Raw genomic sequence first — 14,443 nt, 5'->3', positions numbered from 1 at the left:
CCCACGGCATGGGTGACTTACATGTATGTGAAGGTACCATTGACTCTGAGGCGTATATTAGGATTTTAGAGAGACATATGTTGCCATGAAGGCGACGTCTCTTCCCGGGACGTCCATGCTTATTTCAGCAGGACAATGCCAGGCCACATTCTGCACGGGCTACAACAGCGTGGCTTTGTAGACACAGAGTGCGTGTGCTTGACTGGCCTGCTGCCAGTCCAGATCTATCTCCTATTGAAAATGTATGGCGCATCATGAAGAGGAGAATCAGACAACAGAGACCATGGACTGTTGAGCAGCTGAAGTCTTATATCAAGCAAGAATGGACAAAATTTCCAATTGCAAATCTACTACAATTAGTATCCTCAGTTCTAAAACGATTAAAAAGTGTTATTAAAAGGAAAGGTGATGTAACACAATGGTAAACATGCCTCTGTCCCAACTTTTGTTGAGTGTGTTGCAGCCATCAAATTCTAAATTTGTGTATGTTTACAAAATACAATTAAGTTGGTCAGTAAAACTATTGAAAATCTTTTCTTTGTACTTTTGTCAGTTAAATAAAGGTTCACACAAATTATCATATCACAGATTTTTGTTTTTATTGCATTTTGGAAAATATGCCAACTTTCCTGGAAATGGGGTTTGTATATATAGTAGTTAAATTAAATAGTAGTGCAAAAATAGAAATGAAAAAAGTAGTGAGGTATTGTTCATGGGTTCAATGTCCATTCAGAAATAAGATGGCAGAGGGGAAGAAGCTGTTCCTGAATCACTGAGTGTGTGTCTTCAGGCTCCTGTACCTCCTCCCTGATGGTAACAGTGAGAAGAGGACATGTCCTGGGTGGTGGGGGTCCTCAATGATGGATATTGCCTTCTTTTTGAGGCATTGCTCCTTGAAGATCATAAATGACAGTACTTTGACAATAAATATGTTTTTAATTTTGATTTGCCAGCCCGAGATTCATTTTCCTGTGGGCATACTCAGCAAATAAGATGATGAGAGGCATTGATGCTGTGGATAATCAAAACTTTGACAAACTTCTTTCGATGTGCGGTGGACAGCGTATTGACTGGCTGCGTCACAGCCTGGTATGGAAACACCAACGACCTTGAAGGGAAGATCCTACAAAAGATAGCGGATACGACCCAGTCCATCACGGGTAAAGCCCTCCCCATTATTGAGCACGTCTGCATAAAATGCTATTGCAGGAAAGCAGCATCCATCATCAGAGATCCCCACCACCCAGGCTCTTCTCGCTATCACCACAGGAAGGAGATACAGGAGCCTCAGGACTCACACCACCAGGTTCAGGAACAGTTATTACCCCTCAACCATCAGGCAGGAGGTACAGGAGCCTCAGGACCCACACCACCAGGTTCAGGAACAGTTATTACCCCTCAACCATCAGGAAGGAGGTACAGGAGCCTCAGGACTCACACCACCAGGTTCAGGAACAGTTATTACCCTACAACCATCAGGAAGGAGGTACAGGAGCCTCAGGACCCACACCACCAGGTTCAGGAACAGTTATTACCCCTCAACCATCAGGCAGGAGGTACAGGAGCCTCAGGACTCACACCACCAGGTTCAGGAACAGTTATTACCCTACAACCATCAGGAAGGAGGTACAGGAGCCTCAGGACCCACACCACCAGGTTCAGGAACAGTTATTACCCCTCAACCATCAGGAAGGAGGTACAGGAGCCTCAGGACCCACACCACCAGGTTCAGGAACAGTTATTACCCCTCAACCATCAGGCAGGAGGTACAGGAGCCTCAGGACTCACACCACCAGGTTCAGGAACAGTTATTACCCTACAACCATCAGGAAGGAGGTACAGGAGCCTCAGGACCCACACCACCAGGTTCAGGAACAGTTATTACCCCTCAACCATCAGGAAGGAGGTACAGGAGCCTCAGGACCCACACCACCAGGTTCAGGAACAGTTATTACCCCTCAACCATCAGGCTCCTGAACAAAACTGCCCATCCATTGAGATGACCTCACTTTAAGGCCTCTTTATCTCATGTTCTCGTTATTTTTTGATATTTGCACAGGCATGGTTGTTGTCTTCTGCACTCTGGTTGATCTTTCATTGACCCTGCTATGGATTTGCTGAGTGTGCCCACAGGAAAATGAATGAGGCTGTATATGGTGCCAAATGTGTACTTTGCTAATAAAACTTTACTTTATATTAACTAATATTAATACCATCAGTGACCCGTTGCTCCTGTCTTCCTCAGTAGACGCCACCTCGCCGCCAATGGATGTCATCCCACCGCCGCCCCCCGTCCGTGATCCCTCGCTGCCGCCATACAAAGCTCCGGCGAGGAGAGGCCGCCCGCCGGGGAAGAAGCCGAAAACCAAGGCCAAGGCCAAGCCGCCGCCGCCCGTCAGCCGGCGCCAGGGCCCCGGCTGCCCGTCCGCCAAGCGGGTGAAGCGCTACTACCAGGAGCGCTGGAGGAGCGAGTACCTGATGGAGTACGACGGCCTGCGGCACGGCCTCGTCTGCATGGTGTGCGGCAGCGCGCTGGCCACCCTCAAGCTCAGCACCATCAAGCGGCACATCCTCCAGAAACACCAGGCCTCGCTCAGCCTGACTCCCAGGCAGAAGGACGTCGTCATGGCAACCTGGGCGGAGCACCCGCTCAACCAATCGCGGCGCGATATCAAGAGGCAAGGGGCGGGGCTGGACGGCCTCCACCAACCCTACGGCCAATCCCAGGTTGACGAGCAGGAGGCGGTACCCCCCGGCGGGTACCAGACGCAGGCGGGGCGGACCGGAATGCTGGACCAATCGCAGATGGAGATGCCTGAGGCCGCCCCTGGTCTGGCAGGCGTTCCACCAATGGCGAACCGATTTCAGCAAGAAGAGGCGGGGCAGATCCAACAGTTGCAGATAGGCGAGCCAATCTGTCTCATCAACCAATTGGACATCGGGTTCCAGGAGAGCGCGGAGGCCGCGGTTCATTTCAACCGGCCCCATTTCAACCAATCAGAGTTCGAGATGCCGAAACTGGAGGTGGAGCCAAGTGCAAGATTCCTCCAATCACACGGGCGGTTTCATCGATCCGAGTCAGCCCAGATCCTCAGCCAGTCACAGATCCTGGTCGAGCCGAGAAGGGCGGAGCCTGCGCCCCCTCCAGGTACCGAACGTGCATTGCATGCAATTCTTGTCTTGCCGAGCTTGGGTCGTGACGTAATGACGGGTCGTGCTGGTCACGTCCATCAGCTACGTCACAGCAGGCGACCATTCTGCCCGTTTCAAAGCTGCTAGTCACACTTCAAACAGTAGTACAGCGCCGTAAAGGCTCTTCGGTCCATCATATTGTGCCGGACGAGTTAAACTAGTAAGGAAACCCCTAACTGAACTAATCCCTTCTTCCTGCACACTTTCTCTGAAAATTCATGTGCCTTTCTCAGAGCCTCTATCTGTCTCTTCCAACCTCCCTGGCAACGCATTCCAGGCACCCACTACTTAGTGTAAAACAGAACTCCACACATCTTCTTGGAACTTACCTCACCCCCTTAAATGCATGCCCTCTGGTGTTAGACATTTTGACTCAGGGAGGGGAAAAGATACCAGCTGTCTGCTCTATCTGTTTCTCATAGTTGTACAAACTTCCATCCAGTCTCCCCCTAGCCTCCAGCCCTCCAAGGAAAATAACCTCTTCACTAACTCCCCCTTATGCCCTCTAAACCAGGCAGCATCCTGGTGAAGCTGTTCTGCACCCTCTCCAAAGCCTCACCGTCCTTCCTGTAGTGGAGTGACCAGACTTCAATGTTCTCTCTCTCTCTCCTTACCCTTCATGACTGTAAACCCCTCCCTGAGAAATTCATCCTTAGACCCACTTTCAACAACTCTACGAAGCATGGAGATTGCTGATCAATGGAGTGCCCTAAGGATCTATTGTTCTGGGACCCTTTCTCTTTATGATTTTTATAAGTGACCTGGATGAGGAAGTGGAGGGATGGGTTAATAAGTTTGCTGATGGCACAAAGGTTGAGGGTGTTGTGGATAGTGTGCAGGGCTGTTAGAGGTTACAGCAGGACATCGATAGGATGCAAAACTGGGCTGAGAAGTGGCAGATGGAGTTCAGCCCAGATAAGGGTGAGGTGGTTCATTTTGGTAGGTCAAATATGATGGCAGAATATAGTATTATTGGTAAGACTCTTGGCAATGTGGAGGATCAGAGGGATCTTGGGGTCCGAGTCCATAGGACACTCAAAACTGCTGCGCAGGTTGACTCTGTGGTTACGAAGGCATATGGAGTATTGGCCTTCATCAGTCGTGGGATTGAGTTTAAAAGCCGAGCGGTAATGTTGCAGTTATATAGGACCCTGGTCAGACCCCACTTGGAGTACTGTGCTCAGTTCTGGTCACCTCACTACAGGAAGGATGTGGAAGCCATAGAAAGGATGCAGAGGAGATTTACAAGGATGTTGCCTGGATTGGGGAGCATGCCTTATGAGAATAGGTTGAGTGAACTCGGCCTTTTCTCCTTGGAGCGACAGAGGATGAGATGTGACCTGATAGAGGCGTATAAGATGATGAGAGGCATTGATCATGTGGATAGTCAGAGGCTTTTTCCCAGGGCTGAAATGGCTAGCACGAGAGGGCACAGTTTTAAGGTGCTTGGAAGAAGGTACAGAGGAGATGTTAGGGGTAAGTTTTTTACGCAGAGAGTGGCGAGTGCGTGGAATGGGCTACCGGCAACGGTGGTGGAGGTGGATACGATAGGGTCTTTTAAGAGGTTCCTGCACAGGTACATGGAGCTTAGAAAAATAGAGGGCTACAGGTAAGCCTAGGTAATTTCTAAAGTACGGACATGTTTGGCACAGCTTTGTGAGCTGAAGGGCCTGTACTGTGCTGCAGGTTTTCAATGTTTCCAGTCTCACTTTTACATTTTTGTGTATTTGCACTGCTTGTTTGCTTTTGTACATTGGTTGTTGTTGTGAGTGGTTTTTTGTATTTCTCTGCTCGACTGTGAATGCCCGTTAGAAAGGGAATCTCAGGGTTGTAAATGGTGACGTATCCATACTTTGATAATAAAATCACTTTGATTGATAAGGTTCCCTTGCAATCTCCTGGAGGAACAGACCCGACTTTTCCAGTCCATGAAATGCGTCCCTCGTCCCTGGAATCATTTCACACCTTTTGTTTGTTTTGTGCCATGTCATCTGACGCGGGTGATTACGGTGTTGAATTAAACAGAAGTGGTTTGCCATTGTGGCCTTCTGGGCAGTGTCTTTACGAGATGGGTGACCCCGGCCATTGTCAGTACCCGTCAGAGACTGTCCACCTGCTGTCCGTGGATGTGTAACCAGGACTTGGTAATACGCACCGGTTGCTCCCACGGTTTAACGTGACCCTGATTGGGGGGGGGGGCTAAGCAGGTGACTACACCTTGCCCAGAGTGACCTGCAGGCCAGCAGAGGGAAGGAGGGCCTTACACCTCCTTTGGTAGAGACGTGTCCCCACCCAGTCACCCCTCTTCTAACACCGGATGTGGCAATGAACCGATCCCATCTGCCTACACGTGATCTCCGTCTCTCCGTTCCCTCACTGTTACAACATGGAAGAGTGCAGTACAGGAACAGGCCCTTTGGCCCACAATGTTGTGCTGGACCAGCTGAATCAAAAAACATCCAAACACTAATCCCTCCTGCCTATACAGGTCCACATCCCTCCATCTTCCTCACATCCATAATGTCTCTAATGTATTTGTCTCTACCACCACACCAGGCATCCACCACTCTCTGAGTAAAAAACTTTACCTCTCACATCCCCTTTGAATCTACCCCCTCACACCTTCAATGCATGCCCTCTGGTGTTAGACATTTCAACCCTGGGAAACAGATACTCCCTGTCCACTCTGTCTATATCTCTCATAATCTTATAAACCTCGATCAGATCTCCCCTCAGCCTCCAGCGCTCCGGAGAAAACAACTCAAGTTTGTCCAGCCTCTCCTGATACCACACGCCCTCTAAACCAGACAGCATCCTCGTGAACCTCTTCTGCACCCTCTCCAAAGCCTCCACATCCTTCTAAGAGTGGGGTGACCAGAACTGTGTGTGATACTCCAGAGGTGGCCAAACCAGAGTTTTATAAAGTTAACATGACCTCCTGACTTTTGAACTCGATGTTTTGACTAAAAATAGCAAGTATTCCATAAGCTGCCTTAACCAGCCATCTAAATGCCCCCTCTACAACCCCCTCCCCCGGCAGCTGTTTCACACACCCTGTAAAAAAAAAGAATATTTGCCCCGCATATCTCTTCTACATTTCTCCCCTCGCCTTAAGTCTATGTCAGTTTCACCCGAAGGATAGACTCTAGCTTTCATAATTGTATAATCCGTGTGTGTGTGTGTGTGTGTGTGTGTGTGTGTCGGGACCGGTCGAGAGAGCGTCCAGACTGGATGGGATCAGACAGGCAGGACGGGACGGGAGTGCACTGGGATGGGATGGGATGGGAAGGGACGGGGCCTGGCTGGACGGGATGGGATGGGAGTGGGAACAGACCAGGTTGGAATGGGGCTGGACGAGATGGGACGGGATGGGAAGGACGGTACGGGAGCGCACCGAGGGTTCATTGGGTCGGGACCGGGATGGGAAGGGACGGTACGGGAGCGCACCGAGGGTTCGTTGGGTCGGCGCGGGATGGGACCGGGTCGGAATGGGGCAGGACGGGATGGGAAGGCACTGGGAAGGAACGGTACGGGAGCGCACCGAGGGTTCATTGGGTCGGCATCGGGCGGGACAGGATGGGATGGGAAAGGACTCGGTTGGAATGGGGCAGGACGGGATGGGAAAGGACTCGGTTGGAATGGGGCAGGACGGGATGGGAGTGCACTGGGAAGGGACGGTACGGGAGCGCACCGAGGGTTCATTGGGTCGGGACCGGGATGGGAAGGGACGGTACGGGAGCGCACTGGGGGTGCGTTGGGTCGGCGCGGGACGGGACCGGGCAGGAAGGGACCGGGTTGGGATGGGACGGGAAAAGATGGTACGGGAGCGTACTGAGGGTGCGTTGGGTCGGCGCGGGATGGGGCCCGGCTGGAAAGGGGAAGGAAGGGACCGTGCAAGTGAGAGTGCACAGGGACGGGAGGGGCTGGTCCGGACGGAACGAAATGGCAGGATACCCCCGGCTTAACCTGCCTTTTTCCTGTCGCCCAGCAGGCTCCCCGCTGCACTCCGGACCTACGGAGCCCGGTCCCCTGGTTAAGGCGGAGGCTCCTCCGGCACTTCGGCCGCCCCCCTCCCCAGACTTTACCGCCGGGCGGGGCGGCCGCGGGGCCCGTCGTTCCTTCCAGCGCCGCTGGCGCACCGAGCACCTAATGGACTACGACCCGCAGCGCCGCCGGCTCCTGTGCATGGTGTGCGGCCAGTCGCTGGCCGTCCTCTCCCTCCGCACCATCCGGCGCCACGTCCTGCGCAGCCACCCACACTCCCTGCATCTCAACCGGGCCGAGAAGGAGAACATACTGGAGGCGTGGGGAGAGCAAGGCCGGCCCCAGGAGCCGGAGCCGGAGCCGCAGCCGCTGCAGCGGGAAGCGCCAGCGCCCGCTCCCGCCGCGCCCACCCGCTGCTACCAGGAGCGCTGGCGCACCGAGCACCTGATGGACTACGACCCGGTGCGCCGCCGGCTCCTGTGCATGGTGTGCGGCAAGTCGCTGGCCGCCCTCACGCTCGGCTCCATCCGCCGCCACGTCCTGCGCAGCCACCCACACTCCCTGCACTTCAGCCCGACCGCTCGGGAGGATATTCTGCAAGCCTGGAGCAAGCAGCGGATGGAGAGCGTCGCGCCGGCGCCGGAGCCGGAGCCCGTCCGGCCCTTGCCCCCCAGCCCGCAGCACCCGGTGGCAGGTAAGGCCGCGGCCGCCATTTGCCAGGGTCGTTCTCGCTACGCGAGCCGGGGCGGGGCAGACTCGATGGGCCGAACGGCCTAATTCCGCTCAGTGCCGGTAAAAAGTATTCAGCTCCTCGTGGAAGTTTCCATGAATTATTGTTTTACCACATTGGTTTTGATTTTAGTCACTGATTAACAGAAAAAGACGTAGTGACAACGGATCTCTACAAAAATTCTCACCTTAGTAGAGATTTGTAAATAAATTAAATATAATTAATTACAAATTTGTCAATTATTAATTATATTAATGTATATTAATTACAAATATAAACACAAAATAATTCATTTTATAAGTATTCACCCCCTTTAACGTGACACACCAAATCATTACTCACCTCAAATGCTTTGAGAGAGGACTACATCTGCAGTTTGCTACCGTCCACACTGGACCCCCTCTCCCATTCGCCTACCGACACAACCGATGGACAGACGACGCAATAGCCACTGCTCTACACACCGTCCTTCCGCATCTGGAGAAGAAGAATGCTTATGTGAGAATGCTGTTCAGCATTCAGCATAACTCCCTCTAGGCTCGGCCTTCACCCTGCCTTGTGCAGCAAGATCCTGGGCTTCCTGTCAGATCGCCGGCCGGTGGTAAGAGTGGACTCCCTCACCTCTACCCCTCTGACCCTCAACACAGGTCGTTGTACTAAATCCCCTCCTTTACTCCCTGTAGACCCACGACTGTGTCGCCACCCACAGCTCCAATCTGCTAATTAAATTTGCTGACGATACTACACTGATTGGCCTGATCTCAAATAATAACGAGGCAGCCTACAGAGAACAAGTCATCACCCTGACACAGTGGTGTCAAGAAAACAACCTCTCCCACAATGTCACAAAAACAAAGGTGCTGGTTGTGGACTACAGGAGGAATGGAGACAGGCTGATCCCTATTGACATCAATGGATCTGGGGTTGAGAAGATGAACAGCTTTTAGTTCCTCGGCATCCACATCACCAAGGACCTCATGTGGTCTGTACACACCGGCTGTGTGGTGAAAAAAGCACAACAGTGCCTCTTTCACCTCAGACGGCTGAGGAAGTTTGGTATGGGCCCCCAAATCCTAAGAACTTTCTACAGGGGCACAATTGAGAGCATCCTGACTGGCTGCATCACTGCCTCGTATGGGAACTGTACTTCTCTCAATCGCAGGGCTCTGCAGAGAGTGATACAGACAGCCCAGCACATCTGTAGATGTGAACTTCCCACTTTTCAGGACATTGACAGAGACAGGTGTGTAAAAAGGGTCCGAAGGATCATTGGGGACCCAAGACACCCCAACCACAAACTGTTCCAGCTGCTACCATCCAGGAAATGGTACCACAGCATAAAAGCCAGGACCAACAGGCTCCGGGACAGCTTCTTCCACCAGGCCATCAGACTGATTAATTCACGCTGATACAACTGTATTTCTATGTCATATTGACTGGCCTGTTGTAATACTATTTATTATAAATTACGATGATTGCACATTTAGATGGAGATGTAACATAAAGATTTTTATTCCTCATGTATATGAAGGATGTAAGGACTAAAGTCAACTCAATTCAGTCACTGGTGCAGCCAGTTGGTTTTAGAAGTCACATAATTGGTTAAACGGAGGTCTGTTTTGGAGACTTGTGTACAGTCAAGGTGTTTCAATTGACTGTAGTAAAAGTACACCTGGATCTGGAAGATCCATCTGCTGGTGAGTCAGTTTTTGCTGATGGGTCCTGGCAAAGACTACACCATGAAGACAGAAGAACACTCCAAGCAACTCCGAGGAAACCTTGTTGCAAAGCACAGGTCAGGAGATGGATGCAAGAACATTTCCAAGTCACTGAAGGTTCCTTGGAGTACAGTTAAGTCAATCATTAAGTCATCAATGGAAAGAATATGGCTCAGCTGTAAATCTGCCTACTCAGTTCTGGCTGTCCTCAAAAACTGAGTGACCGCGCAAGTAGGGGATTCATGAGGGAAGCCACCAAGAGACCTATGACAGCTCTGGAGGAGCTACAAGCTTCAGTGGCCAAGATTGGGAGAGACTGTGCTTACATCTGTACCCCTCAGACTCGACCAGCATGTGTTCGTCTCGGGGAAGACAACTTCGAGCCCCGCCAAACTGAGAAATCTGGTTCGTGCGGATGCTGCGTGACGTGTTGTCCGGTTACAAATCCACACTACAAGATATCAGACAGCACACCATATGCAATTAGCTGATTGATCTTTACAAATCTTAATCTGGATAGAGGGTTAGTACAGAAAATAAAAAGTAAAAGGGCCCATTTTAAGGAAAAGTCTATTGTGCATCGCTGGAGCCCACTGTTCGTTCATTTGTTCCCGTCAGACCTCCTCGGACCCTCAGTCCTCAGTCCACTCCGTCCGGGGGTCTTCTGACTTTCTCCATTCGTGTCCTCTCTCTCCATCGCTCCCTGACGAAAGACTGTGGAAAATCTCTCTTCCAGACTCACAAGAAAGAACAACATGTCTCGCATTGGATGACAAACATTCCAAAGCCCTGTTATCGCCAGTCAGAACCCAAACATTGCTGCTACAGAGAAACCATTACATTAGCAGTGGAACATTGCAGAGGGGCCATTACATTAGCCTTCGCAGTGAAACCTTACGGCGTGTTACACAATAACTGTTGCCGGGTGCTTCACCAGTCACAGCTTTATAGGAGAGTGGCAAAGAGAAACCCACTGTTGAAAAATACTCATGTGAAATCTTGGCTAGAGTTTGCCAGAAGACATGTGGGAGACTCTGAAGTCAGCTGGAAGAAGGTTCTATAGTCTGATGAAACCAAAATTGAGCTTTTTGACCATCAGACTAAACGCTATGCTTGGCATAAGCCAAACTCAACACGTCATCAAAAACACACCATCTCTACCGTGAAGCACGGTGGTGGCTGCATCATGCTGTGGGGATGCTTCACTGCAGCAGGCTCAGGAAGGCTTGTGAAGGTAGAGGGTAAAATGAATGCAGAAAAATACAGGGAAATCCTGGAGGAAAACCTGATGCAGTCTGCAAGAGAACTGCGACTCGGGAGATTTGTTTTCCAGCAGGACAGTGAACCCAAGCATAAAGCCAAAGCTACACAGGAATGGCTTAAAACACAACAAAGTTAATGCCGTGGAGAGGCCAAGTCAAAGTCCAGACCTCAATCCAACTGAGAATTTGCGGCTGGACTTGCAAAGGGCTGTTCACTCATGATCCCTGTGCAATCTGACAGAGCTCCAGCAGTTTTGTAAAGAAGAATGGGGAGAAAATTGCGACGTCCAGATGTGCAAAGCTGATAGAGACCGACTCAAGGCTGGGTGCATCAACTAAATACGGACTTGAAGGGGGTGAATACTTATGCAATCAATTATTTTATTTTATATTTGTAATTAATTGAGATCACTTTGCAGAGATCACACGAAAGAGTCTTGTTCTGTTGATCAGTGTCAAAAAAAAGCCAAGTTAAATCCACTGTGATTCAAAGTTGTAAAAACAATAAAACATGAAAACTTCCAAGGGGAGTGGGGGGAGGTGAATACTTTTTATGGGCACTATACGTATATGGGGAGCAAGCTGTTCCCTCTCTGCGCAGCTGATGAATCCAGAGAAATGGCAGAGACCGGAACAGTTTGGGTCCAGCAGTGTCACAGGAGTTACCGGTCAGTCTCGAACTCATTGTAAGACTGCTTTAGGGAGCCCAGCTGCAGGTTATCGCCCTTTACAGCTGCTATCTACATCTGTAGCCATTGTTTCCGCTTGGCTCCTCGCCCATCCACTGCCCTCTGGACTGACAGGCACACCTCTCTCTTGTCTCTTGCAGCAGCGGAGCCAACGGACCAGGACCTGGGCGACCTGGGGGAGCGGCTGGAGGTTGGGGTGCCGACCCCAGTGGAGATCGAGGTCTACGTGGACGAGCCGGAGAGCAGGCCGGCGAACCCGAGGCGGACGCCGGGCCGGGACCACCGACGCAACTACCAGGAGCGCTGGCGGCTGGAGTACCTGATGGACTACGACCGGTGGCGGCACGGGCTGGTCTGCATGGTGTGCGGGGCCACGCTGGCCACCCTGAAGCTCAGCACCATCAAACGCCACATCCTGCAGAGGCACCAGGCCTCGCTGGGCTACAGCCTCACCCAGAAGGTGCTGCTGGCCCAGGAGTGGGACAGGAAGATGACAGTCATGGCCCGGGTGGATGTCTGGCACCTCCCCGGCGTCCAGAACCGGGAGAGTCCTCCCGGCGAGCCCGGGGCACTGGGCACAGGGGGCGACTAGGGGACGGGCAACTCCTCCCCATCTCCCTCCTTTCCCTCTTCTCCTTCCCTCAACATCCCCCCCTCCCTCACCCATTTCTTCCACTAGCCTCCTTTCCCCCTTGTCCCACCCCTCCCTGCTTCCCTCACCCCCTTGTCCCCCCTCCTCTCATCTCCCCTCCCCTCCCTCCCTACCCTTCTCCCTTCTCACCATCCCTCTCCTCCCCTCCCTCGCCCTCCTTCCCTCCTGTCCTCTCCTCTTCCCTCCCCCTCCTTCCTCTCTTCTCCCCTCCCCTCCATCCTCTCCCCTCCCCCTCTCTCCCCTCCCCTCCCCTTCCTTCCTTTCCTCTCCCATCCCCCTCCCCCTCCTTCCTCTCCTCCCCTCCTCTCCTATCCCCCTCCCCTCTTCCTCTCTCCTCTCCTCTCCCCTCCTCTCCTCTTCCCTCTCCCCTCTCCCTCTCTCCTCTCCCATTTCCTCCCTCCTTCCTCTCCACTCCCCCTCTCCTCTCCCATCCCCTCCTTCCTCTCCTCCCCCTCCTCTTCTCTCCCCTCTCCCTCTCTCCTCTCCCTCCTCTCCCATTTCCTCCCTCCTTCCTCTCCCCTCCCCTTCTGTTCTTTCCCTCCTTCTCTCCCCTTGTCTCCACCCTACGGCCGTGGGTTTGGCCTCTCGCAGCAGCCGAGTGGTCCCTCCCGGACTCCAGTGTCGGTAGGACGTGTAAGGCCCTGGGATCAGACCTCGGCTCGTGGAGGGGTCGGGGGCGAATGGGGAGTCACAGGATGGGTGGCAGGAACACGGTGTCGATTTGGGAGGGGGGATAGGGGGCGCGGGGCTTTGCCCTAACACACCTTTACTGACCAGTGAGGGTAACCGCACCCCTGAACCTCAGCCCACGGGGGATTCCACCGGGCGCGATACAGGGGATTCCACCGGGCGCGATTCAGGGGTGAACTCTCCCCGTGACGTCTGTCACCGCGGTCACGGAACTCTATCGAGCTGACGTTTTCCCGTTGATCTACAGCGGGGGATCTCTGCTACAGAGAAATGTTCCTGTTCTGAAACTTGTTAAAATTTTAAATATATATAGAAATATATATTAAATATTCAGATACATGTAGTTTCTCTTTATTGTCCCGTCACACACTTCCAGGGCGAGGTGAAGTGTGATTGATGCACGATTATGGAGGTGACTCATTGAAAATCAGGTTTAATATAATTATATATAACTCAGTGTCCACACGAACAGGATTGGGGTCAGAATCCAGTTTCATATCACAGGAGCGTGTTGTCTTTGCAGTTCATTGCGATAGATAATAATAGAGAAACCAACTATGAATTCCAGTAAATATATATATATAAAACAGTTCAATTAATTAATAAAGTAGTGCAAAGATAGAAATGAAAAAGTAGTGAGGTTGTGTTCACGGGTTCAATGTCCATTCAGAAATCGGATGGCAGAGGGGAAGAAGCTGTTCCTGAATCGCTGAGTGTGTGTCTTCAGGCTCCTGTACCTCCTCCCTGATAGTAGCAATGAGAAGAGAGCATGTCCTGGGTGATGGGGGTCCATAATGATGGACGCTGCCTTTTGAAGGTGCCCTGGATGCCAGGGAGGGTGGAGCCTACAATGGAACTGGCGGAGTTTACAACTTTGCGATCCTGTGCAGTGGCCCCTCCGTATCGGGCAGTGATGCAGCCGGTTAGAACGTCCTCCACGGTACATCTGTAGAAATTTTGTTTATTGGATGTACTTATGTTGTCAGCTTCTTTGTCTTCATAAGCCCGTCACTCACACTGGGGAAAAGGCCGCTGATAGTAGCTTGCCAGAGTCCCCTGTCCTGGTCAAGTTGTCCCCAGGTGTAGCCCATCCTGTCATGGTCCGGTTCGTGAATTCCGCATTCCGGTTCACGGTACGGTCCATCGATCCGTATTCCAGATTTTCTAGTTTTCCCTTGTCCTGTTGTGTGCCTTAATTGAGGCACATGATTCTCATTTTGGGCTGGCTACATAAATAGCTCCTGGGTTCAGCTTTATTTGCTGGACAATTCCCTCCCCTTCCCCTTCCTTCTGAAGCCTCGCCTGCTACCTTCGCCTGTGTGCTTGCCTGTAACGCTGTCAGATTCAACCGCCAGGGCAAGATTGGGGCCTTGCTGTGTCTAGATAAGCAACTGTCTTTTGTTGTTTGGAACTGTCTCTTTGTGTCCTCACCTTCGCTAGGTAGGTCTGGCCGTTTGCCTCTACCTTGAGTTATCATAGTCATAGTCATAGTCATACTTTATTGATCCCGGGGGAAATTGGTTTTC

General features: G+C 51.8%; 1 protein-coding gene across 3 annotated transcripts in view; it reads left to right on the top strand.

Annotated features, from left to right (window-relative positions):
- LOC140189103 (zinc finger translocation-associated protein-like) overlaps positions 1-13,244 on the top strand; it is a 36,361-nt gene extending 23,117 nt beyond the window's left edge. Inside the window, exons 3-5 of one of the 3 annotated variants that reach the window (XM_072245804.1) lie at positions 2,249-3,148; positions 7,181-7,870; positions 11,716-13,244. In XM_072245804.1, coding sequence (XP_072101905.1) covers positions 2,249-3,148; positions 7,181-7,870; positions 11,716-12,167 — 2,042 coding nt within the window. In that variant the 3' untranslated portion in view covers positions 12,168-13,244. Of the gene's footprint in view, positions 1-2,245; positions 3,149-7,180; positions 7,871-11,715 lie in introns of all 3 variants that reach the window. The other 2 variants (XM_072245803.1, XM_072245802.1) reach the window with 2 other exon arrangements.
- The last annotated feature ends 1,199 nt before the right edge of the window (positions 13,245-14,443 follow it).

Source organism: Mobula birostris, chromosome 28 (genome assembly GCF_030028105.1).
Source record: "Mobula birostris isolate sMobBir1 chromosome 28, sMobBir1.hap1, whole genome shotgun sequence".
Classification (NCBI taxonomy): domain Eukaryota; kingdom Metazoa; phylum Chordata; class Chondrichthyes; order Myliobatiformes; family Myliobatidae; genus Mobula; species Mobula birostris.
The sequence above is the reverse complement of the archived record's forward strand: the minus strand, read 5'-3'. Positions and strand labels throughout refer to the sequence as shown.